The 24807-nt window shown below is 46.4% G+C and overlaps 1 protein-coding gene and 3 non-coding genes across 7 annotated transcripts in view; 3 read left to right on the plus strand and 1 right to left on the minus strand.

Moving 5' to 3' along the window:
* LOC138216047 (telomerase protein component 1-like) overlaps positions 1-14915 on the plus strand; it is a 52955-nt gene extending 38040 nt beyond the window's left edge. For all 4 annotated transcript variants that reach the window (XM_069188617.1, XM_069188620.1, XM_069188619.1 and 1 more), the window contains 20 exons: positions 172-271; positions 1077-1232; positions 1882-2094; positions 2197-2253; positions 2576-2690; positions 2985-3212; positions 3631-3785; positions 4153-4254; positions 4339-4446; positions 4951-5080; positions 6162-6253; positions 6668-6800; positions 7237-7367; positions 8383-8504; positions 10687-10815; positions 11293-11392; positions 11787-11904; positions 12331-12413; positions 13278-13382; positions 14371-14915. In XM_069188617.1, the coding sequence (XP_069044718.1) occupies positions 172-271; positions 1077-1232; positions 1882-2094; positions 2197-2253; positions 2576-2690; positions 2985-3212; positions 3631-3785; positions 4153-4254; positions 4339-4446; positions 4951-5080; positions 6162-6253; positions 6668-6800; positions 7237-7367; positions 8383-8504; positions 10687-10815; positions 11293-11392; positions 11787-11904; positions 12331-12413; positions 13278-13382; positions 14371-14490 (2497 nt within the window). In that variant the 3' untranslated portion in view covers positions 14491-14915. The remainder of the gene's footprint in view (positions 1-171; positions 272-1076; positions 1233-1881; positions 2095-2196; positions 2254-2575; positions 2691-2984; positions 3213-3630; positions 3786-4152; positions 4255-4338; positions 4447-4950; positions 5081-6161; positions 6254-6667; positions 6801-7236; positions 7368-8382; positions 8505-10686; positions 10816-11292; positions 11393-11786; positions 11905-12330; positions 12414-13277; positions 13383-14370) is intronic.
* A 3011-nt stretch (positions 14916-17926) lies between these two features.
* trnad-guc (transfer RNA aspartic acid (anticodon GUC)) lies at positions 17927-17998 on the plus strand. The gene has a single exon. It is a non-coding gene; the product is annotated as a tRNA-Asp (tRNA).
* An 894-nt stretch (positions 17999-18892) lies between these two features.
* On the minus strand, positions 18893-18965 carry trnar-ccu (transfer RNA arginine (anticodon CCU)). Its single transcript has one exon. It is a non-coding gene; the product is annotated as a tRNA-Arg (tRNA).
* A 1273-nt stretch (positions 18966-20238) lies between these two features.
* trnal-uaa (transfer RNA leucine (anticodon UAA)) lies at positions 20239-20321 on the plus strand. Its single transcript has one exon. It is a non-coding gene; the product is annotated as a tRNA-Leu (tRNA).
* The last annotated feature ends 4486 nt before the right edge of the window (positions 20322-24807 follow it).

The raw sequence follows: 24807 nt of genomic DNA on the forward strand, positions 1-24807 counted from the left end.
GAGCAATTTTGTGAGACTGAAATGAACTTGCATGTGCTTGATGCAGTTCTTTCTATCAGTATATCTTATTTGTGATCTTTCAAAGTTAAGGTATTAGTTTGCCAAACTTAACCATTAGTGGTCATTTGGGGAAACCAACCAGATATGTCCCTTCCACTCGTTTCTTTCCAGGACTGTCCAAGTCGATGCCCACAAGAGCACGATAACAGGATGTGACATCAGCGCTGACAGGAAGAACCTTGCCACCGTGTCTCTGGACTCACAGTTGAAGGTAAGAGATGCTTGGAAGTGCTGCTGTGTCCTGTTGTTGCTGTAAATCACAGCCATTCTACACAGAACACAGATTTTGTGCAGATAGAGATGGAAGCACCGGGCGTAGTGGTGGCACTGTGGCTCAGGATCTGCGCCTGTGGCTGGAAGGTTGCCGGTTCAAATCCCGTGGGCGGCAGTGGAATTCTACTCTGTTGGGCCCGTGAGCAAGGCCGGTAACCCCAGCTGCTCCAGGGGTGCTGTATAATGGCTGCCACCTGGCTGCTGTCAAATGGCTGCTGTCAAATGGTTGACCCTGTGCTCTGACCCCAAGCTTCTCTCTCTCCCTGTCTGTGTGTCTCATGGAGAGCAAGCTGGGGTCTGCGAAAAGACAAAAGGCTAATAAAGTGATCTTATCTTATCTAAGCAGATAATCTGTAACTGTTACAAAATACAGAAATCAAACTGGGAACACACACACATTCTTTAGTCAGTACACCCTTACCTCTCTATACTAGCAAAACTGGGTATAAAAGTTCTGATTTTAGGTGAAATCTCGTGAGAGCAACAATAAATTCCTAGTCTCCGATTTGTTCCAATGTGGTTGAATACCATAGTCTTTTTTCTTAGTCACTTGTATTGTTCTTATGCCTAAAGACATTCATTAAAAACTCAATAGCAGTAGGTTGTACTGCTACAGAGAGATGTACAGTATATATTGAAGGGAAGTAAACATGCTACAAATACCATTAATCAATGCCTCCTCATATACTGTAGAATAATAGAAATGTCTCATTTATTTTTACTTTCTTTCCCGTTCTCCCTAGGTGTGGGACGTTCCAAAGGGCAGCCTGTGTGTCACCCTTACCAATCCGTGCCCTTTGAACTGCGTGACCTTTCACCCCGAAGGTCAGCTGGTGGCAGTGGGTGGTTGGGACAGGAAGATCCGGCTGTGGAACTGGCTGACAGGGCAGAGCGTGGTGGTGAGTGTTTGCAGTTCAGTAACGCCAAACCCAAGTCACTTCGCATCGGCGCAGGTCCAGGTCCTGCAGCTGACGTCGGTTTCCAGAGATAGATGTTGAGTTTGGGCCAGATTCACCTCATTTTTTAGCCTGCTAGGCTGGTTTCGTGCAGAGCTGAGTCACCACCATCATCTCGATGCCTCAGAAGGATAAGCCAGTGTGGGCATCAGGTCACACAGACTGTCTGATAATTGTCTGATAATTGGTCGGTAAGAGATAAACGTTAGCCATTCACTCAGTGTATTAATCAGTTGGCCATTGTGTCACTGGATCTTCTTCTCTCTGTTGTCTTGAACAGATTAGGAACAAGTAAAGGTTCATTTCATGCTGAAAGAGAAGAAAAGAAACACAACGTTTCTGCTGTGGAGCCTTCTTCAGGTGTGACACCCAAAGAAGGCTCCACAGCCAAAACATTGTTTTTCTTCTCTTTTCAGCATGGAATAAACCTTTCCTTGTTCCTTTGTAGCCTACGCCTGCTGACGCAGCTCCCAGTTGTTTGAACTACTTCAACAGATGAGGTTTGGCACTGTGTGCCTGGTACTTCTTACAGGAATATGTATCCCACATCTGCTCCATTGCGTCTTCACCTGTGTCCTGTGTCCTGTTCCAGGATCTGTCGGGGCATGAGGTGGCTGTCCGCAGTCTGTCCTACTCTCCCTCCGGCGGGCTCCTTACCTCAGGGTGTCTGTCTGGGGAGGTGAGGCTTTGGTCGGTACCCGCGGCGGCCAGTGTGGGGCACTATAGAGCTCACCAGGGCTCCACGGAGGTGCTGAGGTTCATGGAGAATGGAAGGCTTCTGCTGACCGCGGGGACAGACTGCCTGGTGAGAGCAGACCCTGAACACTCGGCGCTGTGGGATGAAGCCTGCTCAGTGCGCGGTATTAATCCACTCTTCCGTCTCTTGCCCTGTCTGTGTCCTGCACAGGTCAACCTGTGGTCTGGCAATCTGGGCCGCCCTGTCGGCAGGTTAGGGGACTCAGGGGTGAGTAAAAGCGAAGACGAACCCGGCAGTGGTTATCGCCCAACGCATACTGTGTTTGCTGGGTAACAACATCTTAACCCAGTCTCCAGTCAGGGCTGTGCATGTTCGCCCATTCATGTGCTGTAATTCCCAGCTGTGTAGCCTACTTTAAATGTTCTTTCTCTCTTCGATTCCATCTGGTGTTGATGCACTATAGCAGATGTCGTGAACAGTACAGTAGCAGTTCTCTTTCCTAAATATTCTTCAAAAGCTCCTCACACCTATTTGTATAGTGTCTGCTCAGCGTGGTGGGGACTGGATTGCCCTCTCTTGTGCCTCACAGGAAGGAGGTTCCTCGGCGACGGCGGGCTCTCCTGCTCTCTGCGTGGCCGTCACTGGGGACTACGCGGCTGTGGGTTACCATAGCGATGGGATCCAGCTTTACCAGCTGAGTTCAGGTACGGCTGAAAGATGGGGGGGCACCAGATTCAGCAGCATGGCTGGGGTGGCGTGTTCCAGTGTTCCGGACACTGGAAGAGGAGAGGAATTGACCTGTCCTTGTCCTAGTGATGGACAGACAAGACCAGGATGGATAGATATCTTTTTTTTTCTTGCTGCCTGCAGAGCCTGAAGAGGAAGAGGATCATGGCGGGGGGTGGGGGAAATATCATGGGAGGCCAATCCCAAGATCCTAGAATGACGACAGAGAGAGCTTTCCTGCAGCTCAGTAATAGTGTTTTTCTTGTCCCCAGGGCAGCAGAAGTGGATGAGCGAGGACCCCAGGGTGCCTGTGCGCTGCCTGACCTGGTTGCAGATGGAGGGCAAGACTGAGGTCCTGGTGTCGGGCAGTGATGACCACATACTGCGTGTCTGGTGGGGGGAGATGGCAGAGAGCTTAACGTGTCAAAGCCGATTAAAAGCCCACAGAGGGCCCATCCTTGCCTTGGCCTGCTCCCCAACTCTTCTAGCATCAGCGTCTGGTAACAGAATCTTGCTTTAACTAGATCTGGGAAAAGAGCATATTAATTTGTCTGCCTGTGTTTATGTAGGTAAAGTTTATTCTTAGCACAGATCGGACCTAGGCTACTGTTGGGTGAACCCTGCCACTGTATTTCATGTGTTTCTCTGTTCCTTTCCCAGTGCAGTGTGTCTGTATGAACCCCTTTCTCTCAGTGCAGTGTTAGTGTACTGTAGTGTCCAGTCAGTCAGTGTGTCTGTATGAACCCCTCCCTCTCAGTGCAGTGTTAATGTACTGGAGTGTCCAGTATTAACCCCTCTCTCTCAGTGTCAGTGTAATAATATACAGTACAATTAAATGCAGTGCTAATGTTCATTAGTAATCAATATCACCAGTGCAGCAATCTGTATTAACACTCTTCTATTCTGTCTGATTGCTAGATGACTTCACTGTTGCTCTGTGGTCGGTTCAGGAGCTAGCTAGTCCCTCTGACAGCATCACCCCTACATGTGTCCTGAGAGGTCATGAAGGAGGAGTCACCTGCTTGTCATTCAGTCCCAATGGACAAGAGCTTCTATCCGGGGGTAAAGATCAGGTAAGAGTGGCGGTTCATCTGCAGTGTTAACATTGCAGAGGTCAGCGTTAACATTGCTGAGACAGACTGAGGTTGTTTGAGACCTTTATAGAGTACGTCTGTACTGCTGAGCGAATCTCCAATAAATACATTTGGATAGGATGCACAGTGTAGGAGGAGTGAGAAGATAGATCATTAATGCAATAGAGAAATCAGAGCAGAGCCCGTGGAAGAAGATACGGCTATAAAATATTACAGGAGACGCTGCAGCAGATGAAATGAGACAAGCTTCTTATGGACCTGAACTTCCATCTGTACAGTGAAAGCACGTGTGTGACTTTGTCTTGCTGTGCTGTAGCTGACCCTTTCACTTTGTGTCTCTGTGCAGACTCTCATGGTGTGGGATGTGCGTGCGATGTGTCTCTCCCGGTCCTTCCTTCAATGTCACACGGACTGGATCACTGGATGCACCTGGACAGAGGAATCCCTGGTGAGGACCGGGATGGATGCATTAGCCGCTGGGTGCATTGAGCTCAGGATGTGCTTGTTTGTTCAATCTTTTCATCTCTTATAGGTGAGCTGTTCCAATGACTGCAGGTTACGCGTGTGGGAGCCAGTATCAGGCCAGTGTGTCAGGGAGTTTCTGGGACAGAACTCCTTCCTCAGTTCAGTCTGTAGTTTGGTAAGTCACAAAGAGGGGGCTGGTGGGAGGAGATGTTATCTCTTTCATTACTGACCTGTAGTGACCAGTTATCTATACTTAATGACCATCTTACACATGATTTGAAAAGATCAAAACAGGAGGTTCAAGCAAGAGCCAACTCCTGTGCTGGCTTCCTCATATGTGCTGCCAGTGCAGTTCTGAACAGTCTATGAGTAAGATGGTCAGAAATGAGAGGATTTTCACTTATCAGAGTTTTGATACCTTAATAATCTGAGATCATTGGAGAGCTGCTTGAGAGTGGTTACCAGGGGGTCAAATTCTGCTGACAACATGCGATTCTTCAAGAGAACAGTTGCCTACTGAGTTTGTGTCCTCACTAACTGAGAGAGTGGATTTTATAAGAGACACACTACGAAATGAGCAGTGATGAGTTCTGTATACTAGAACTGTTGGAGATGAAGAACGTAGCCAAAGCTAGGAGCAGAGAATGTCATTCTTCCCGGTGTCACCGATTCTTCCCAGGGCAACTATGTGATTTCCGGATCGGGCAGTGGGGAGATGGTGGTGTGGGACTGGAAAGCCGGCATTGAGATCACCAGGATACCAGCCCATCCAGCCAGGGTTAATCACTGTGCCCCTTTCTGCCAGACAGGTATGGTATCGGACAATGGGGTGCTGGAAAAATGGATTAGATTGGGGTTATTTATTCCAGGACCTGGAGAGCAGCAGGATTTCCTGAATCCCAAACCTCTTGGTTACATAAAGTAAATAGATCCAGCAATGACTTCGTTGGTCTAAATTGCAGTAGGTTCTGAGACTATTAGTCGATTTTCACTTTCAGATCCCTCAGGAAACTACAGGATGGTGAAATAAATATCCCTCGGATTTGAGCATAAAATGTCATCCTGGATCAGAGGAAGCCATTGGGTTCTTCTTCCTAAGCCATGGAGCCATTAGCTGTTTTGCTGTTTTTAGTCCAATGAAATTTATTTCACTTCATTGAAGACTCATTGATTTGCTGTCTGGTCTTGGTCCCAATGTTTGGTTCTAGAGATCTGTGGTAGGCGATACTTTTAGGACTTCCCATGAGCCTTCCTTGAACTCGCCTCTGATGTGTGAAGTAAACAGAAACACACTCTTATCCTCATAAAAAGAAATTGTATCCAGCCTCGGTTTTTCCCTTCATCCGTCTATTTTTGAATCTGCTTGATCCAATCCTATCCACCAGCGGGAGCTAGGATACACGCTGGATGGGACGCCAGTGCATCGCGGGGCACACACCAACACAGACATGCACATACCCGCAACAAAGACAATTAAACTGCCAGCAAGATTGGTCCAAAATCATGCTGGTTGTTTAATACCAGCACCCACACAAGCACAGGAAACCCACACAAACACAGGAAGAACATGGAAGCTCCATGCAGGAAGCACCCCAGGTCCAGAATTGTATCGTAAGACAGCAATGCTATTAACAACATCACAACTTGCCATTGCACTGGTGATGGGATTAAGTAGTTTAAGGATCAATTTTACAATGGAATGGACCCGAAAGTGCCATATTGAATTAAATGGAAAAGTGATCCTGTTTTAAACTCAAATGCCCAGTTTTATACTTGAGTACTTGATGTAGTGCAGTGCATGAGCAGATTAAGATCTGCTTCTTAATGCTCAGTCTTCAAATTTGGTGAAACGTGCTCTTTTTTTCCTTCGGTGGGGAATGCTGGGAAAAGACGAGATCAATAGTCAGGATGTCAAACCCGATTGCCTCACAGTAGCTACGGCGTCCGACGACGGGACGGTCAGACTATGGCGCCCCCTGCAGGTGAGATAATGTTGTCTTTTGCAGAGTTCTGATAGCGTGAGAAATGACCAGTGATTGCGGTGATGGACAGTTGTCTCAGATGCCTCCCAGTTAGGATTTCTTGTTTCAATTTCAACTGGCAATGCCTCATTTACACCTTCGTAAGCATGGTTTCCTTTGTCTCCAATCTTGCAAGGAAGGACAAAGTAATAAAGACAACCTCCTGTAATTACAATATTTTTCAATCCAGCTCCTTGCCTGTGCTTGAGAAATGATGATTATTCCTTTACATTTAACCTGCAAAAGGAAAACGAATGATGCCAGGTCACGGTTGGACTAATCATGAGCTAGAAGGGTGGTTTTATTAAGTGCGGGTGGGAGGAAGGTGGCGCCTTGAGTTCGAGTTGAAGAGCCTGTTCCTTTTGTCACCTGTAGGTGGCGCACCACAGCATGCTGTCTTGTTACGGTGCAGGGGTCCGCGCCTCGGTTTCCGAGGATGTCGTCCCAGCGTTCCTCACGGTGTCCGAGGACCGCACGCTGAGAGTCTGGAGCCTCTCCACGGCAATGGGTAACGAACCTTTCTCTGAGCCCCTCGCCTCAAAGCCAGACCAGGGAGAGAGCCTGTAGATTTTAGGGGAGTACCACTCCATTAGTCCCTTTTTTAGTGTAAGTCTTTTGTCATGTCCTAAGGGCAAATGCCTTCTCCAAGCTTTTTAAGCAAGTGCTTTGCAATATAGTTATATAACAGTATGATAATAGTATTGCAGAAAACCTGTTTTTCTCTTAAACGCTGGTTATAAAATTGGTCAGTTAGAGTTTCCAACATGTATGCTTATCAGGGTTCTATCACAGTGCCTTGATCTTGAGTAAAGCCAAAGACCAATATATATTCTCTGGCATCAATCCATTTTCTAATTATAAGCACTTCCATCTCAACTCTTCTTCATGTTTACTGTCCATGTTGCAGTCTGATTTTTCTGTCGCTTTTTTTTTATGATCTCCAGAATGTGCTTCTGCCACAAAGCGGGGGACAACAGCGCTGGCCTTCTCCCCATGCGGGCTGCTGCTGGTGTCGGGCCACGAGGATGGCCGGCTGTGTGTGTGGGCCCAGAGCTCTGTGATCTGCTGCACGCAGGTAGGACTTAGTCCCCTTCCAGCGCACAGCTAGTGCAAAATGTACAAGTTCCATACTCAGGTGAAGGTTAAATGAAACACTTAAGTGGGAACAGCAGGGTAGTGTATTTAAAGCACCCATGCCACCCTGCAACTCACAAGTGGGAGTCCCACTGAAGCTCAGCAGATGTGTGTCTGGTCAGTACCAGGATGGGAGACTCCTGGGAAAAGCTAAAGTTGCTGCTGGAAAAGGTGTTTGTGGGGCCAGTAGGGGGCACCCACCCCCCATAATCTATGACATAATCTATGTGGGTCTGAATGCCCCAGTATAGTGATGGGGAAACTGTACTGTAAAAATGGCATCATCCTTCAGATGGTCCTGGCTCTCTGTGGCGTTCCTCAAAAAGAGTAGAGGTGCAACCCTGGCATCCTGGCCAAATTTCCCATTGGCCTTTACCAGTCATGGCCTCCTAATAATCCCCATCTCTGAACTGGCTTCATCACTCTGTTCTCCTCCCCACTGAGAGCTGGTGTGTGGTGAGAGTACTGGAGCATCATCTAGGTGGGGCTGCACACTGGTGGTGGAGGGGATTAGCTGGAAAGTGCTTTGAGTGGAGTATCCAGAAAAGTGCTGTATAAGTGTAAGAAAATATTATTATTATTGGTAAACCCAAGAACTTCTTGACGCACATTGTGGTGGGAGCAGGGAACAGGCGGCCCAGACATATGGTTGAAGTCGATGCTTTGGCTTCCTTCAAGAAGCAGCTGGAAGAAATCTTCTGGTCAGGACAGGAAGTACTTCTTTACACAAAATGTGGTGGGGGTCTGGAACACGCTGCCCAGCCACACTGCTAAAGCCAATACCCTGGCTTCTTTCAAGAACAAGCTGGATGGTCCTGCGATCGATTATCGACTAACCTGCCAAATTGGCGAGATGGGACGAATGTAACTGTTCTAATATGCTTAGAATTTAATTGACGCGTTACTTAATTCCCATACATTGTCTGCATCTTGATCAGCACCCTCTGTCCGTGCAGGTGGGAGCCTCGGCTGTCAGCTCCGTGGTCTTCATGTCCGAGAGGCAGCTTGCTGTCGCCTGCCAGGATAAGACCGTGTCCATCTGGATTCTCGACTGGCAGCCCCCTCAAACCACTGCGGAGTGAGTCCCATCCAGCCTGCCCACCCTGATCATAGCCGGGGGTGCCCTGCATCGGGGTGGGGGGTCGGCGTGTCATTTCCAAACCTTTCCAGAGAGCAGAGTGGGACACGTCAGGGTCAGGGTATGGATCGGGGACAGACCACTCCCAGTCTGCTTAGAAAAACGGTGCTAATTAGACACATAACGATCTCACTCAACCCACTCCCACTGTAGTGTGATGCATCTGTTCACACGGGCTATTTATAAGAACAATCGATAGCACCAGCAGTGTTTAAGACAACGGAGGCTTCCAGGTATGGGCATCCACGCTCCATGCACTTGTGTCATGTTGCTCTCACCCCCTCTCCATCTTCATCATTTCCCTTCCTTTCCTTCCACTGGTTCTCTCTCTCTCATCCTATTTCTTCCAGTCTCTTGCTCCAGCCTTCTCTCCTTTGTCCCCTTCATCTGCTTTTTTCCTTGCACACCCTTCCACTCAGTGCACAGTCATGCACTTCATATAAAACAAAATAAAATATTGAGAGACAGGCTCATTGTCTGTTCCTCAGGCTGGAACAGTAGATCACACACTGTTTTATTATTATTGAGAGACAGGCTCACTGTCTGTTCCTCAGGCTGTGACAGGAGATCACACACTCTATTATTATTATTATTATTATTATTATTATTATTATTATTATTATTATTATTGAGAGACAGCCTCACTGTCTGTTCCTCAGGCTGGGACAGGAGATCACACACTGTATTATTATTACTGAGAGACAGGCTCAGTGTCTGTTCCTCAGGCTGGGACAGGAGATCACACACTGTATTATTATTAATGAGAGACAGGCTCAGTGTCTGTTCCTCAGGCTGGGACAGGAGATCACATAATGGGCTGAAGCTCTATTTAGTTTCATCCCCCCTCCTCCAGTAGGATTGGTAGTTTTGATTTTGACAGGTGTGGGAATTCTGGGATTAGATGTATTTAAGAGAAGGATGTTTGCCTAAGCCCAGAGTATTTCTCACAGTGCATCTGTCTCTGTTTCTCACTGCTTTCAGTAAGAGCACAGCCTGTCCTCTCTGAGCAGCCAGGTCTGTCTGTATCTCCCAGTTTCTAAGGCTAGAAATATGATCACTGTGTCTGTACGTCATCAGGGTCTGTTCTCTTTGCTATTTCTTACCCTGGTCACATATTTTATATATACAGTATACTGATGGAAAAAAGAAATGTAACATTTTCTGGAATGAGAACTATAGTTATAGTTTATGTACTTTCACAAAAAATTGTCAATTTGTTTTAAGCCCTCTGAACAGCAATACAGCTTGTGCAATTAGGCATTGCAACTCGCCAAACACACAAAAGCTTGTTAGGTGCACTTTTACCTAATGAGGTCCAGGTGGAACAATGCCTGATCAGGTCACCTTTAAAAAGGCCTTCATTCGGAGCTTAGGTCACTACAAGAAAAAGGCCACACTTAGTCAGTTTTCTGTGATTTCCATAATGCCTCCAATGTCACCAGAAGCAAGGGAGAGGGCCATTGGCATGCTGCAGGCAGGCATGTCATGTGCCAGCGTTGCCAGACACTATGGAGTAAGCCGCTCCACTGTGTCCCGACTGCAGAGAAGGTTTCAGCAGACCGTCAGGACAGATGACTGTCCATGATCCGGTCGCCCTCGAGTGACCACACCAGAGCAGGACCGACACATCAGACTGGTCCATCTGAGAGATCGTTTCAGATCTGCCACCCGTACTGCTGCAGAAACTGCCGGCAGACACAATGCCCACATCAGTGACAGGACAGTGAGGCTCCATGCTGCTGGCCTCAGAGCAAGGCAACCTGTCAGAGACCCCCTGCTCACACCTCCTAGACGTCACACCTGACTGGCTTGGGCCAGACAGAGGCTGCGATGGACTTGTCAGCAGTGCCATCAGGTCCTCTTCACGGATGGGTCAGCCTGTTCCCGAGTGTGGAGGAGGAGGTGTTGCGTTTCTTTTTTACAACAGTATATATTAGTGTGTATTGTCTGATTACGATTCTGTCATTTGTATTGTCATTGTGTTGTGATTTGAATTCGCATTCGACAGGAGTCCCAGTCACTGTTTTTTCAAGGGTATAACCAATATGTTATTGCTGTTTTCTGTATACTGATTAGCAGTGCGTACTGACCTAACTCTCACTCCATCCTGCCCCACACATAGGGTGAAGCGGGTGTCGTCCTTCGAGCTGGAGCACGTGGCGACAACCCTGCACTACTGCTCGGTGCTGCTGGGGGCCTGCACCGATGGGAGTATCGTGGACGAGATGTGCGAAAATCACTTCTTTCGCAGGTAGCCGCTGCCGACGTGGGAGGAGGAAAAAAAAATCTCTCCCTCAAATCTTGATTTCTAGCGCACATCTGAAGCAGGTGGCAACGCCCAAAAAACACTTCTACCCTTTTTAAAAATACTCGCGGGCTTGTCACAGGCGGGAGAGGAATGCCGATCTAGCCTACCCGGTCTTTGGTTAATAGGATTATTTCTGAGGATCGCACCCGTTCATCTCTCGAAGGAATCTAGGATGTCAGCAGCAACAAGAGCTTCCACTCATTCCCCGTCCTTTGTGTAAGGCAGTGCCTCCGGTCCTCAGGTTCCAGTGTGCTTCTCGGCATGGAATTATCCTCTGATGGCTTCTTTGCAGCTCCCCATCCGAACCTGGGGTCACTGACATCCATTGATCAACAGGTGTGAGTCAGGGCACGTCTCAGCCCAGTCCTCCTGCAGTCCAGAGAAGGAGCTCGCTCACCTGCGGTGATGCTCTTTCCGCAGCCTCCCACTGTACTACAAGGTGCTGGGTTTCCACCCCAACGACCACAAGAGCTCCTGGGTCCTGGCAGAGGCAAACGGGGTTCCCAATGTGGGCTTTGTGGTGAGAGTTCTTCCTCTTCGTCGTCTCCTCCCCTCCCCTCCCTGCCTCGTCCGTCTTCTCGTTAGCGTCCCCCTTTCACAACCCCCCGGCAGCTGGCGCTTTGTTAACTTTGACTCCAGTGGTTTCAGACTCATTTCCATATCTGAGCAAGTTAGTCTCCACCCATCAGACCAGACCGATCCTGGTTAGCGTGGTGTTGGATGAAAAGGGTGCGTGACGTCCCTTGCTCTCTCCTTTCCCTAACCGGGGCTGAAGGTGATCCGGCTTGAAGGTCGGGATTTGGGATTGGGTGGGAAATTTCAGTAACTCTTAGGGAAGCCTCTCTCCCTCCTGCTAGTCCCTCCAGCGTGGTTGGGTTGGTGGGTTACTCTCTTGGTCCGTTTGGTTGTTTCAGTACACCATGGGGAATACCAGCAACGTACATTCTGGCTTCAGTTACGTGGAGATGGAAGGCAGCCCCGACACCCCCGACGAAGGGGACTCGCAGGTTACGGCGGCCGCCATGCACAAAGGTAGGGCAGCGCAGGTCTTCATCCTCACCGCCGCGGGGAAGTCGCCACCGTTAGCCAGGGCTGACGGTGGAACTGGGCATCCGGGGCTGGATTAAAATCTTTGTAGGCATCAGACACTTCTGCTTCCTGGGCCCTGGGATAGATGCATTTCCATGATTAAATGGTCAATTCCTTACACTTCGTTGAACAAAAAAATAACACAATGGCCATTGACGTGACTCTTTGTGTAATACACTCTGCCTAGGCTTATATTCAAGGATAGATCTGTGCTTCAGCTATTAGCCATATCATTTTGTTTTAAAAATGGTCAGAATTGTTGTCAGTTTTCGTGGGCCCTAGGCACAGTGTCTGCTGTGCCTATTGGATAATATAACCCTGGTGAGGTTTTGAATGTCTTTTCTCATCGATCGCCGTCTCCTGTCACAGAACTGATTGTGTTCGGAGATTCCAAAGGCAACATGTGGTACAACCAGCCCCCAGAAACTGGCTCCTGGAGCAGCAAGAAGCAGGTGAGCTCCTGTCCCCTCTCTGTATATTGCATTTCTACAGCGGTTTTCACTCTTGATGAGCTCTGAGATCTCTACATATAAGAAGAGATCCCACTGAAGTTCTGCACCTCCCTGGTAGGTGTGCAGCAACTCCAATACATAAACTGGTGATTAGAGGGGAGAAATCACCTCACCTGTCGAATTAATGGGAAATATATGGGGAAGCCACACTGTTGTTAAGGTGGAAAATGAAGGCTCTGCTCACAGTAGATCAGCTTAGGAATTTATTGATTTCACGCGCATAGAGGCAGCCCCTCTGTCTGTTCTGGGGTACGTGATCCAGACTTTTATAGGTTTTTGGTGCTGAGCGGAGAAGATATGTGTGGAACTGCTCATGCCAATTGGGGCAAATAAGCATTTCATTAAACTTGTGCATATGACAAATGAACTGAACTGACCCAAGGAGTCAGGATCTCAGTCTCATCAAGGACAGATACCTCCTACAGCACAGTGGCCCAGATCACAATACTGGCATTGGTCTGGCAATTTTGATCCAGAAGGAAGAGCGCCAACTACTGGTCCTGCATCACGAGTTGCAGCAGCAATCCAGCGCTGATCAGGCTCAGTCTGATCAGGCTTAGCTTCTTTGATCTGATTGGATTAGATTACAAGTTGATAATGTGGCTGCTCTGTAGACTAGGTGGAAGAATCCTACCTGGTGGTACTTGGTAGCACTGTCCCAGGTGTACAGAGATACACTGGCTTCAGTAAGTTCACGTATGTTGAATATTTATCTATTTGGAGTCCCCACAAATGTCTCCACTAGGTGTGTTGCTGTTTATTAATGGGTCCGGGCCAGCAAATTATCTTAAATTTTGTTTACAGGTGCACAGTGACAGGATCAGCACACTGAAGGTGATGGAGAGCATGATCATTTCCGCGTCGCACGACAGGAGTCTGAAGCTGTGGGATCGAGAAACGAAGAAACAGGTGCCTGGGACCGTGGGAAGTCGGGGGGGTGTTGGAGCCAGTCAGAGAGCTGGCCGGCATGTGCATTACAGACACTGGATGAATAATGAGCCCTTTTTAGTAGCTGGTGATGTTTTCTTTCTGTGCACGTAAGATCAGCATCGCTCTCTAGACAGTGGATAACTCTACCAAGCCAAACGCCCAGGTCCTCCACCACAGGATAAGATCACTTTATTAGCCGTATTCAATTTCTTGCATTAGGAATTTGTCTGTTTGCATGCCCCAGCTTGCTCTCCATAAGACACACAGACAGGGGGAGAGAGAAGCTTGGGGTTAAGGGCCTTGCTCAGGGGCCCGCCGGAGTAGGATTCCTCTGCCGGCCGCTTGATACGAACCGGCAGCCTTCCAGGCACAGGCGCAGATCCTGAGCCACAGAGCCAATTCTGCACAACACCAGTGACAAATGCAGCTCTAGTCTGTCCCACCCAGGAAGCTCGGTCATTCACGGACTCCGAGCACACACAGCACCGCACCCTAGACAGCAGATAAGTCCATTAAGCCTAAAGTCCACCTCCACATCACTGGTGCATCACTAGTCTGTCCCATTCACTCACAAACTCCGAGAGCACACAGAGCAGCACCCGAGTGAGGAAGTAACTGCAAAATGACTGGGTCTTCTGCCACAGGAGAATCTAAACTTCAGATGCGGGTGACTTTTTTTTCTGTACCTGGTCCAGCCCTGTTACAATAGTGCAGGATTCAGAACTGGTATGATCGCTGCCCTGAAGGAAGTCCAGAGATTTGATCTGCTCTGTGCTGATATGCGCGATATATGTACGCACCATCAGATGGATGATAGGTTTTGTTCAGGGGTAAGGAATTCAGGTCAACTGCATCATCAATTCCCGTGCTCATCACAGGAGAGGTGCAGCTGCACGAGTCAGTGCACAGGAGAGGTGGGGTTAAACTGCAGACATGGCTGTTACACGGATCTCGTGTTTCTGTCCAGGTGGGTCAGTTCCTGTGCCACGCCCCCCTCTGGAGCTTGGAGGTGAACCCCCTTCGGCCCTCAGAGCTGGCATGCGGAGACAGCCTGGGCCAGGTGTACATCATCAGCTGGAAGGACTGAGAGGGCAGCCAGAAGATGGATCCGGTTCCAGAAAGGTTGCTTTCCCAATCCTGCAGAGTGAAAACGTGGACGAAGCTCTGAAGCGATACTGAACCGATTGGGGTGCACTGCTGTTGGTTGAAGGAGTGTTTTGCTTGAAGCTGATTTTATTTTCCTTTGTAACATCCCTTTCCTCCTTGTTAATGCCTCTTTTTGTCCCCTTGAAACGAACACTTTACCTCACATTCTCACACCCCTCCTCCTTCCCCCCTTCTTCATACACACCTTTCCACATCCTCAGCTTCCTATATTATATTATTATGCGTCTTCGTTTTTGCAAATTTGAATTCTCAATTGAAACTGCTGCAGTCGGTGTGAACTTTCGCCCTGATCAGGCTGACTTTGAAAGTCCCCATTATCTCATTAAAACTGTTCTACTCATTAAACCTACTGTCAGTATCGATCTCTTACCGTGGAAACCTTCTCCCTCTGCTTGCTACTAGTTGTCCCTCTTCCCATCATGCCCTTCACACTGTTATTTGAAGGGACTTGACGTGGTTTCTTAAAAGGAAAAGATAGGTCCTGATTGGATGTGCCTGATTACTGATAGAAAGCAAGAATAACCTCTTTCCGAAAATCCTGTTAACAGCTGGCCCATGTAAGCAGTGGTGCATATTCAAGGACTAAATTAGGTACTACTTGTTACCGTGTTTCCTGTGCTCATTGTGTGCCACGGATATGCCCAAAGTCGTATATTAAAGCCTTCTTTGGGTGAGTTGGATCAGCTCCTGAGACCAGTTTTGGTTGCTACAAAAACAAGAGGAGACCCAGAACTAAGCAAGAGGGTGTACATGCTGGGTGTTCTGAGAAGTGGTTTTAAGCATGTTTTTGGCCATTTTAAGCTTTTAAGTGGGGGGGGAGCCCTTAGCTGGGAGTTGAACCCTCAAACCTTCTAGTTATCAGTTGATAGCACTAGGCACTATGCCACGCTGTTTTAAAACCGTCTACAATGGTCAAAAATGCATCCCAGACTTACTCTGGTCTAGTACCTTCTTCCAACCTGTCCAGGATGGTGGGTTCTCACCTAGGCAATTCAGGAGAAACTGGTCATTCAAGCTAAAGAAGCTGGGTAAGAGCCGGGGATGAGTACTGAGGAAATGGCTCACCAAAACGACTGAGCCACATCAGGCAAGATAAACCAGCGCTGTAAGTTTTCAAGGCCAGTCTTTTCTGATTGACTGAAGTAAAGCTCAAATTAGCCGTCCGAAGACGAGAGGTAAAAAATATGACTTGGAGAAAATGTGAGTAAGAGGTAACGTGTGTTTCAAATAAGCTAAGCGTAGAGATTCTCTTTAGAGCATGCATGCACAGTCACACATGCACACAGAGTCACACTCTCGGACACACACAGGCTCGGAGTCGCCTGTGGACACGGGTGCCCTCGCACACATCCGACTTGAACTGCTTCCTGGGGCTAAGAAGCAGCTCTCCTTGCTCAGCCGAAACCTTCAGCAGCTCCTTCGGGACTTCTCTTGGGGTGAACACGGCAGCGCAAAGTCTCACAAGATTCTGCAAGATGCAAGGGAAGCTGGAACCATTTTGCAAAATTAGGACGTCCCCTAGGCATGACCGCAGCGCGGGGGAGATAAAAGGCAGGGGACACAGAGAAACCAACTGCAGAGCTAGTGGCCAGTTTGAGGAAACGCAGCCCCCAGCCAGGGCTGCAGACGGAAGTAAGAAACTGCTCACTGTTGATGCTTATGAAAATAAAGTATTAGAGGACCAGAATGCAAATGTCACCATGCTGCAGAGTGCAGTGTAACATTCGGAAAGCAAAATTGAGCTCTGATTAACTGGCTAAGTGCAGTGTAACTAGCGATAGTTGTGTTTACTGTATTTAATCATTTGCTGTCTAGTTATAGCTATATACTGGGTCTATGCCTATAGATATAAATGTTAAATACTTTCGCTATACTGTATTATTTCCTGTAATAAGTCTTTTTTTTGTGCATGTATATATTCCTTTTTATATATTCTGTGAACAATATGAATCAATTGATGTTGTGACACGTAGTTGATTTTCTGCTTAGCTTTTTAATATTACTCAGATTATTTTCTTATTACCAAGATTATATTCCCTTCCTCTTAGTTTATAAAACAATCCAGCTGTTCGTCTACTTTGTAAGGTTGTGAGAACCCCCACAGAGCTACTCTAGCTCGATATGTCCTTTAGTGATCCGAACACTTGATTCTATTGATTAAGTCTGATGTAATTCTAGCAAAGTTAACTGCTGCCACAGTTGTCTTTCATTTTCCCCTAGGGTTCCTTCTGGGGTTAGAGTTCAGATCTAAATTGGTGGTAAAAATTTAATCCCGAGCAAAACCCTGTTGGGGTTGAAGTTGCTGAGAGACAAATGTAGTAAACATCCTGACTAGGTATGAACTTCACATGCCATAACAAATATATGCGAGGTACACGATACGATAAGAATCGGGGCACAATCGCCCCGAATACAGATCTGACGGCCCGAGGGGTCTCCTACCTCTGCGCGTCTTGAAGGCGATCTTGTACCTGCCGTTCCCCTGAGCCTGCAGGTCGCTGCAGTCGCCTCCGCCTGACCGCTTCCTGAGCCGAAAGTGTCTCAGGATTTCGCCCTTCCAGCGCTCTTCCATGTCGGCCAGGTCAAAGAGGACGGGGAACGGGTACTCGTCCATAGCTGGCCGGTGGGCTGGGATCTCCCTCCGGGCGGACGATCCCACGGGAGTCGGTACCCGGTACACGAGTGAAGCAGCAGGCTGTGTTCGCGGATGCTTCCCTGCCTACTGTAGGTTCTGCAAAACAGGTAGGACACCTTTATCTAGGATTCACCTGGGTGTGTTGCCCGTAGCGTATCTTGAAAAGGGTTTGTGTGTGTGTGTGGCTGTTTTTATGGCCGTGAGAAATAACAACGTTTAACGTGTTTCATCATATTTCAAAATGTTTCGTTAAAATTGCTCGTTTTTGCAACCAATGCTTCTCCCGAGTTATAATGTCTTCGTTTTTTCCTCAGATGTTAAGACTTTTAAAATAAAAAAAACATTTAAGTTTTAAATGGGGGTATATTTTTGTTTTTTCCTTTGCTATTATGAAAGAGAAATACCAACCATGCAGCTGTTTATAAGTTTACTAAGAAGTTTAATAAACAAAACTGGAGAGATTAAATTGATTTTTGATTAGAAAAAGTAATAAAGATGAATTACTTTGGAGGCATGTGTCGCGTGTCGCTTATCCCCCGCTCCGTGCTCTTTTTTGAAACAAAATATGGTCACCCTAGCCTCATATATAAACCTGACGTATATCCGATTCTATATGTGTTATTTGTGCATGGGGGAGGAGCGCAGTGCGGTAGCACAGCTGGATACACGGCTTCACGTGCGCTTCTGGAAGGAGCTGAGGCGCACCCACGTACACACGCGCTCCTCGTTAGTATAGTGGTGAGTATCCCCGCCTGTCACGCGGGAGACCGGGGTTCGATTCCCCGACGGGGAGGTAAAAGTCCTTTTACAATCTGATCACAATTTAAAATGTCAAAGTTGGAGATTTTTTTTTAATTCACTGACAAGTGCAAGTTGAAAGCTTTTTCGGAAACAGACTTACAAATTTGCGGTAATAAACTCCGTCATAAATAATCAGGCCCATTGTATTTAGCATTCGCTTTTAATAGCATTAGTTTTTCTAGGAAGCTGATGGCCAAGTGGAGGTCAGTTCTTTCGACGGTAGGTTGATTCGTATCAGACAACTGAAGCTGCAACACTCGTGCGTAGCATTACATATAACTGGAAGCACCTGTACTTTTGCCATTTTGTTGTCTTCTTATTTAAAAGCAGGATAAAAAAAAAATAGAAAACCAGACTGTCAGAAGTGGGATTCGAACCCACGCCTCCAGGGGAGACTGCGACCTGAACGCAGCGCCTTAGACCGCTCGGCCATCCTGACTGCGTGCAGAAGTTCCTCTGCTTCTGTTTTGGGATTGGAACTGCTTTTCTCTGTTTTTACTACGGCTTTCAGATTGTTGGCTTCGGAAAACTCTCTCTCGGGTTTGGGATTACTGGCTTCCCTCTTTTGGCTTGGTTTGTGTATTGCGGTGAGATCTTTTTAGAGGTTATTTTTCAGCTCACGCTAGCGGGCTCATTTCTTAGTTTCGGTTTCACCGGCCGAATTCGTAACACTGGGCGAAGTTGTACCGAACAACATGTGACGTTTTATTCCACTCTGAAGGGAAAAGAGGCAAAACGTTCCGGCTGTGGGGAAGGAGAAACGTTGTGCCTTTTTTTTCTTTGCAGCAGGGAATACGCCTTAAGCCGTTCCTTTGCAACCCGCGCATGTTGACGCAGCTCCCTGCTTGAAGGTCTTCTACTAATAACAGGATATAAAAAAGTTACACACCCCAGATGGGACTCGAACCCACAATCCCTGGCTTAGGAGGCCAGTGCCTTATCCATTAGGCCACTGGGGCTCGTGTGAGAGTAACCGCCCCACCTTCATAATGCTCCAAAACGCTCACCACACACCAGCTCTCAGTGGGGAGGAGAGCAGAGTGATGAAGCCAGTTCAGAGAGGGGGATTATTAGGAAGCCATGATTGGTAAAGACCAGGGGGAAGTTTGGCCAGGACACTGGGGTAACACTCCTACTCTTTTCGAGAAACACCCTGGGATTTGTAATGACCACAGAAAGTCAGGACCTGGGTTTAACGTCTCATCCGAAGGACGGCGCCATTTCTACAGTATAGTGTCACTATACTGAGGCATTAGCACCCACACAGACCGCAGGGTGAGCGCCCCCTACTGGCCCCACTACTTGATCCGTTACAATGAAATCTTGCTCCGTGACCCGAAAATCCAGATTTTTGTCTTGGAAGGGTATACAGTGGAGGTCAGCAACTGGAGGGCTGAAACTCAGAAAGTTTTTTTTTCCTCTTTAAGGTTGAAAAACTCCTTTGGCTTCTAAACTGTAAAAAAAAATCCGATTGAGATAGATGCCCGAACTAGGAGCAAGCACATTCCTCACCAGCCCCGTGGAGCTGCGGGTGATTCGCTCCCTTATGGTTATGAAACTGTTTAATGTATGTCTAGTTTCGTGGGCAAAATAAATGAGCGCCATGGAGGAACAAAATCCGTTTAAATGAGACGGCTTTGCGTTTAAACATGATACGTGTGTTTTTTTTTTTCTTCCTCAGGGGCGCTTCCGCGGGATCACCGATCATAGCTTCTTAAGCGTTCCCACTCGTCTCGGGGAAAAGCGGGAAGCTCTTTTTTAAAATTGAATCTTAATACAAAGTGGAGTGACCGACTCGCATTCTCCAGTCTCGTCTGCGTAAACCCAACTTGCATTCGGCTGTTACATAATGATAAAATAGAGGAATCAATTCCGTAAAGGGGGAGCTGGAGGGGGGTTCGGTCTCGCGTGTGTGAGATAAAGCGACTCTATGGAGTATCGTTTGCTCTTACCCCTGCTCCACGTGAAACAGCGCGAACGACTCGGCTGTCTGAAGGGGTGGAAAGGTCTGTTTCCATTTAAAGAACGCACTTGAGCAAGACAGGAAAAAAACAGTAAAACCGCGCGAAATACGGGACTTTGGAGTTATTTTGAAAATGGCTGCGATATGTAGTCACTTCCACCAGATGGCAGTGGAACAGAGTCTGCAGACCAGAATTTATAACATCTATAATAATAATTCCTTACAGTTACTTGGTGATTTTCTGGAGAAGGGAGGTAAAAGAACGAATGACCAGGATGGCCGAGTGGTTAAGGCGTTGGACTTAAGATCCAATAGACAAGAGTCTGCGTGGGTTCGATCCCCACTCCTGGTAGTTTTGGCTCATGGGAAATTCCTGCTGTGATCCTCCGGAGAGAACACAACTAAGCAAGATGACAGAGTGGTTTTGGCAGAAGGAAAATGCAGCAGATGACTTTAAGGAGTCCAGACTGCACAAGCTCACAGTGGAACATTAGCAGGAATAACATCCCTTCTCTTACAAAATGGTTCACTGGTATTTCATGGCCAGGTGACCAGCGATGAAGCAGTTCGATTGAAACCCTAAGAGGCTTACCTCATGTCTTAACCACTGAGACAGCAAGGTCATTTAAGAAAGCTAGTATTCCAAAGGAGGGCCAACAGTCTTTCCATTCTGAGCATTATGGAAGACTTATCTGAAGTACTTCATTATACTTTTTATTGTGAGCCAATTGTAGATTGACTTGAGCAGATCAGAGAGACGAGGCAAAGCTGGGCTGGGTCAGTGCTAGAATGGAGACTTTCAAGGGCACACAGGATGCTGGCTCTAGTAGTGGTAGATGGAACTGTTCTCTTTGGGCGCAGTTTGCACCCCAGTGCCCAATGCATTGACTGGGAAAACTCTCCTGTAGTTTTGGCACTTCTGATCAGATGTTTAAAGGCTGTGATGCTGAGTACATGATCATGAAATACCAGTGAACCATTTTGTAAGAGAAGGGATGTTATTCTGGCTAATGTTCCACTGTGAGCTTATAGAGTCTGGACTCTTTCAAGTCATCTGCAGCATTCCCCTTCTGCCAAAACCACTCTGTCATCTTGCTTAGTTGTGTTCTCTCTGGAGAATCACAGCAGGAATTTCCCATGAGCCAAAATAACAAGGAGTGGGGATCGAACCCACACAGACTCTTGTCCATTGAATCTTAAGTCTAACACCTTAACCACTCGGCCATCCTGGTCATTAGCAGAGAGATCTGTAGAGTGATAAGTTCTAGAAAGTGATTTCTACTGTTTAAAACTTTTACATGTTTTTCAAAGCCATGTAAACACTTACCTCTTAGGGTTTCAATCGAACTGCTTCATCGCTCAGCCATCCTGGGTTCAGACGTCCAGCTCTTTAAAGTGATCGTTGGTAAAAAAAAGTCTACTAGTAGTGTAGCTCAAAAAGACACATGCCTATCGGCTCTAAAGTTCAACACCTTAAACACTCAAGTTTCCTGGTTTGGACATAGAGTTGCATCTCAAAAGAGCAGCCTATGTTCCTTCTGATGTGACAATTATGGAAGGCTGACAAGAAGAATCTGTCAGTGTACATAGTGAGAGACGGGTACCTGTATTGACAGCATAGGTTTCTCATTTTATTTCAATCAGAAGTCAATGAATAATGTAAAAGTTTAACCCAATTTGACTTGAAATGAGAAAAATGCCCTGTCATTATAATTTCCTGTCTCTCAATACGTACACTGACAATGTATGTAAAGTTTTCAACGCCAAGAAATCCTTTTTTTAGAACTTATCACTCTAAAGAGATCTGTATGAGTAACGAGAATGGCCATGTGGTTAAGACATCGAGCTTAATACTGAACAGGCATGTTCCCATGTGGGTTCAAACCAATGGTTTCCTGTTGTATTTCATGACCAAGTATTCAGGATCAGTGCTCAACATCTGATTAAAGGTCAATGTTTCACTGAAAGTTAATAATAATAAATGTTCACCAGTATGCACTAAAGTTCACCAGTATGCACACTACACACCAGCTCTCAGTGGGGAGTAGAGCAAAGTGATGAAGCCAGTTCAGAGATAGGGATTATTAGGAGGCCATGATTGGTAAATAAAAGGGGGAAATTTGGCCAGGACACTGGGGTAACACCCCTATGTTTTTACAGAAACCCTTCTGTGGTTATTGAAATCCCAATACCTTAGTATCAGCCCTGGGCCTGAAACCATGAGGGTTAAAATGTCTTCAGGAGAAGATGTGATGGAGGAAAGAGGAGGCAGAGAGAGAGAGAAGGGATTAGTGAATTTGGATTTGGGATCAGGACTGTAAAGAGGAAGAGAGAAACAAAGATGGGGATAGGGGGAAAAAGAAGAAAGAGGGGAAAGCGCTTTGAGGAGTGACAAATCTGAAGATAACACTTCCCCAGGGCAGGGCAAGAGTAGATCCAGGTGTTGTCCGCAGGTGTGTAGCACTCCACTGAGTAGAGGAAATGGCAGTCGTTGTGGCTGTCTCCTAAGGCATATAGTGCCCCCTCCAGGCAGACTACTCCAAAACAGTCGCGCCGGGTGTGCATGTCAGGGATCTTGAGGGGGATCGCACCTGAAGATGAGACAAGCGCCGCTCGTCACTGTTGTTTTGCTTTTCTTTCTGAGGCCAAGGCTGCACATCAATGTGGTCGACGTAGAGGGCAGTTTGGCAGAACAGCTGCCACAGCAAGAGAGGAAAATACTGCAGGAAGAGTGGATCCAGGAAAATGGCTACTCACATGCCACGGATGTGTAGAATAACAAAGACCCCTGTCACGGATGTCGGAAGGGACGAACCGTGGAGAGGCAGGAGAGCGGAAAAAGACCCTCTGCGTAGCAGCAGAATGGGAGCTCAGCAGTTTAGGAATCGAATAGAAACCAATGCCCTCAGGCAGCGGACGTTGGGAGACCTGGTGCTAGGCGGGTTTCAGGGCATCCGAACATCAATGCTGAGCGAAGGAGAATCAGAGACCCGGAAATATATAGCCCCAGAGAAAGAGACACCGGAAGGACATCAAAGCACAGGAAACTAGGGACAGGACAGAATAGGAGCCCCAGTTTATGAAAAATATGATTACAAATCTGCAACAGCTAAAAGATGTCCGCATGGCCTAACATCAAAAGCCTTCCTTGTTTTGACCCCTTATTATTATTCTGCTATTAGAACCTATTTGATTTCCTGCATGTGTGTTAGACTTTGATGCCCGGGGAACAAGTAGTCATCTGTATCAGACTTGTGCTGGCATTGTAAACAGGGGAGCGGTCAGTTTATACAAATGATTTGGAAACGCCCAAAGCTAAAAAGAAATATTGGTATGAAAACCTGAGTCATGGTAACTGGAACTTCGATTTCATTGGATCCCAAGATCCATTTCTTTATAATTATTTTGATCCAATTGTAACAGTCACATCTCAAAACAATTGCTCAACAGGTATGCTCTAATTTGGAAAAACAAAATACAGAGGCTGTAATGAAAGAAATATGGGTTAGATCATACTTTGATACGATGATATGATGGAAGAAAAAGGTTTGTAACCTGGGATGTTAACATTAAGATCATATGAAGTCAGGGACCGCCTCAAGAATGATACCCAATTAAATTTTAATTTGATTACAATTGTTAAAGGCCAGTAATAACAGATAACACATTGTGCTGTATTCATTTTATTTTTTGCTTTTCTTGGTTGCCAGTGTTGTCTGGCCTGCGTATTGAGTGCCTGTTAATTTAAGGTGCTTTTTGTAGAAGAAAATCAGTGCTGTTTCTCTGCAAGCAGGAAGTATCATAGGTGCTGTTTGTAGATAACAGATAACAGCTGTTAGGACAGTTTTATTATATTTGTTTAATTTTTTTGTTAAAATAGTTGTTTAAGTAATACAGTGTGGTATAAGATTTTTGACTCATCAGGTTTAACCCAGCATAATGAGGGCTGGCCTCTATTCAGTGTGTTTAATATTCTAGGAATCTTAGTCAAGATATGCACTGTATGTTTTGTATATGCCTTTCTTCCTTGCCATGTTTTGTGTGATCTGGTCTACTCGCTATTTAGTTTTGTTTTATGTTTGTTTATTATATCCATGCTGCATATATTCTTGTGCAGATGACAATCCATTTTGGAGGCATTAACTATTTTTTGTCTAATGTAAAGTCCTTCCGCTGAAGAGTGATAAACTCATTCATCACACCTAAAATCTAACAAAGCAATGCTCCAGGAAACCAATTTGATTAGCAAGGAATTTCTGAAACCAAAACAGAAATGGGTTACTCGGGTCTTTCCTCGTGTCATAATAGTTAGAGCAGAGGGCTAGACAGTTTAGTGTTGTGAGTTAGTTTTGTGATAGAAAAAGTAGCTGCTGATCAAGCAGGTAGTGTTATATCATGAAAGGCATGAATTGTACAATGACCCCACTGTTGTTGTTAATTTGCATGCTCCTAATTTTGATGCAGTTTATTTGTTCCCAGAGGTTAAAGGTCATTTGGCCGAATTTGCTGGCTTCCCAATGATTTAATGAGATTTTAATGCTGTCCCTAATAATTCTGTTAATCAAGTGTCCCTGAAGTTAAATCAAAGACTCTGATATGTATGAACAAAATAATTTATGACTCTTGTATTTTGAACTCGGAGCAAGCCTTTTAAAATGATAAATTAGAGAGATGCATTCACTTAATAGTCTCACAGTTGCAGGAGAAACTTATGGGGAGCGTTAAAAATAATGCATACTTAGCCAGTTAATTATATTGAATCACATATAACTCTGGAATATCATTACATCATGCAGTTGAGTTCAAATGGAAGAGGCACGTAGGTGAGCACTTGGGGC

Source organism: Lepisosteus oculatus, chromosome 4 (genome assembly GCF_040954835.1).
Source record: "Lepisosteus oculatus isolate fLepOcu1 chromosome 4, fLepOcu1.hap2, whole genome shotgun sequence".
Classification (NCBI taxonomy): domain Eukaryota; kingdom Metazoa; phylum Chordata; class Actinopteri; order Semionotiformes; family Lepisosteidae; genus Lepisosteus; species Lepisosteus oculatus.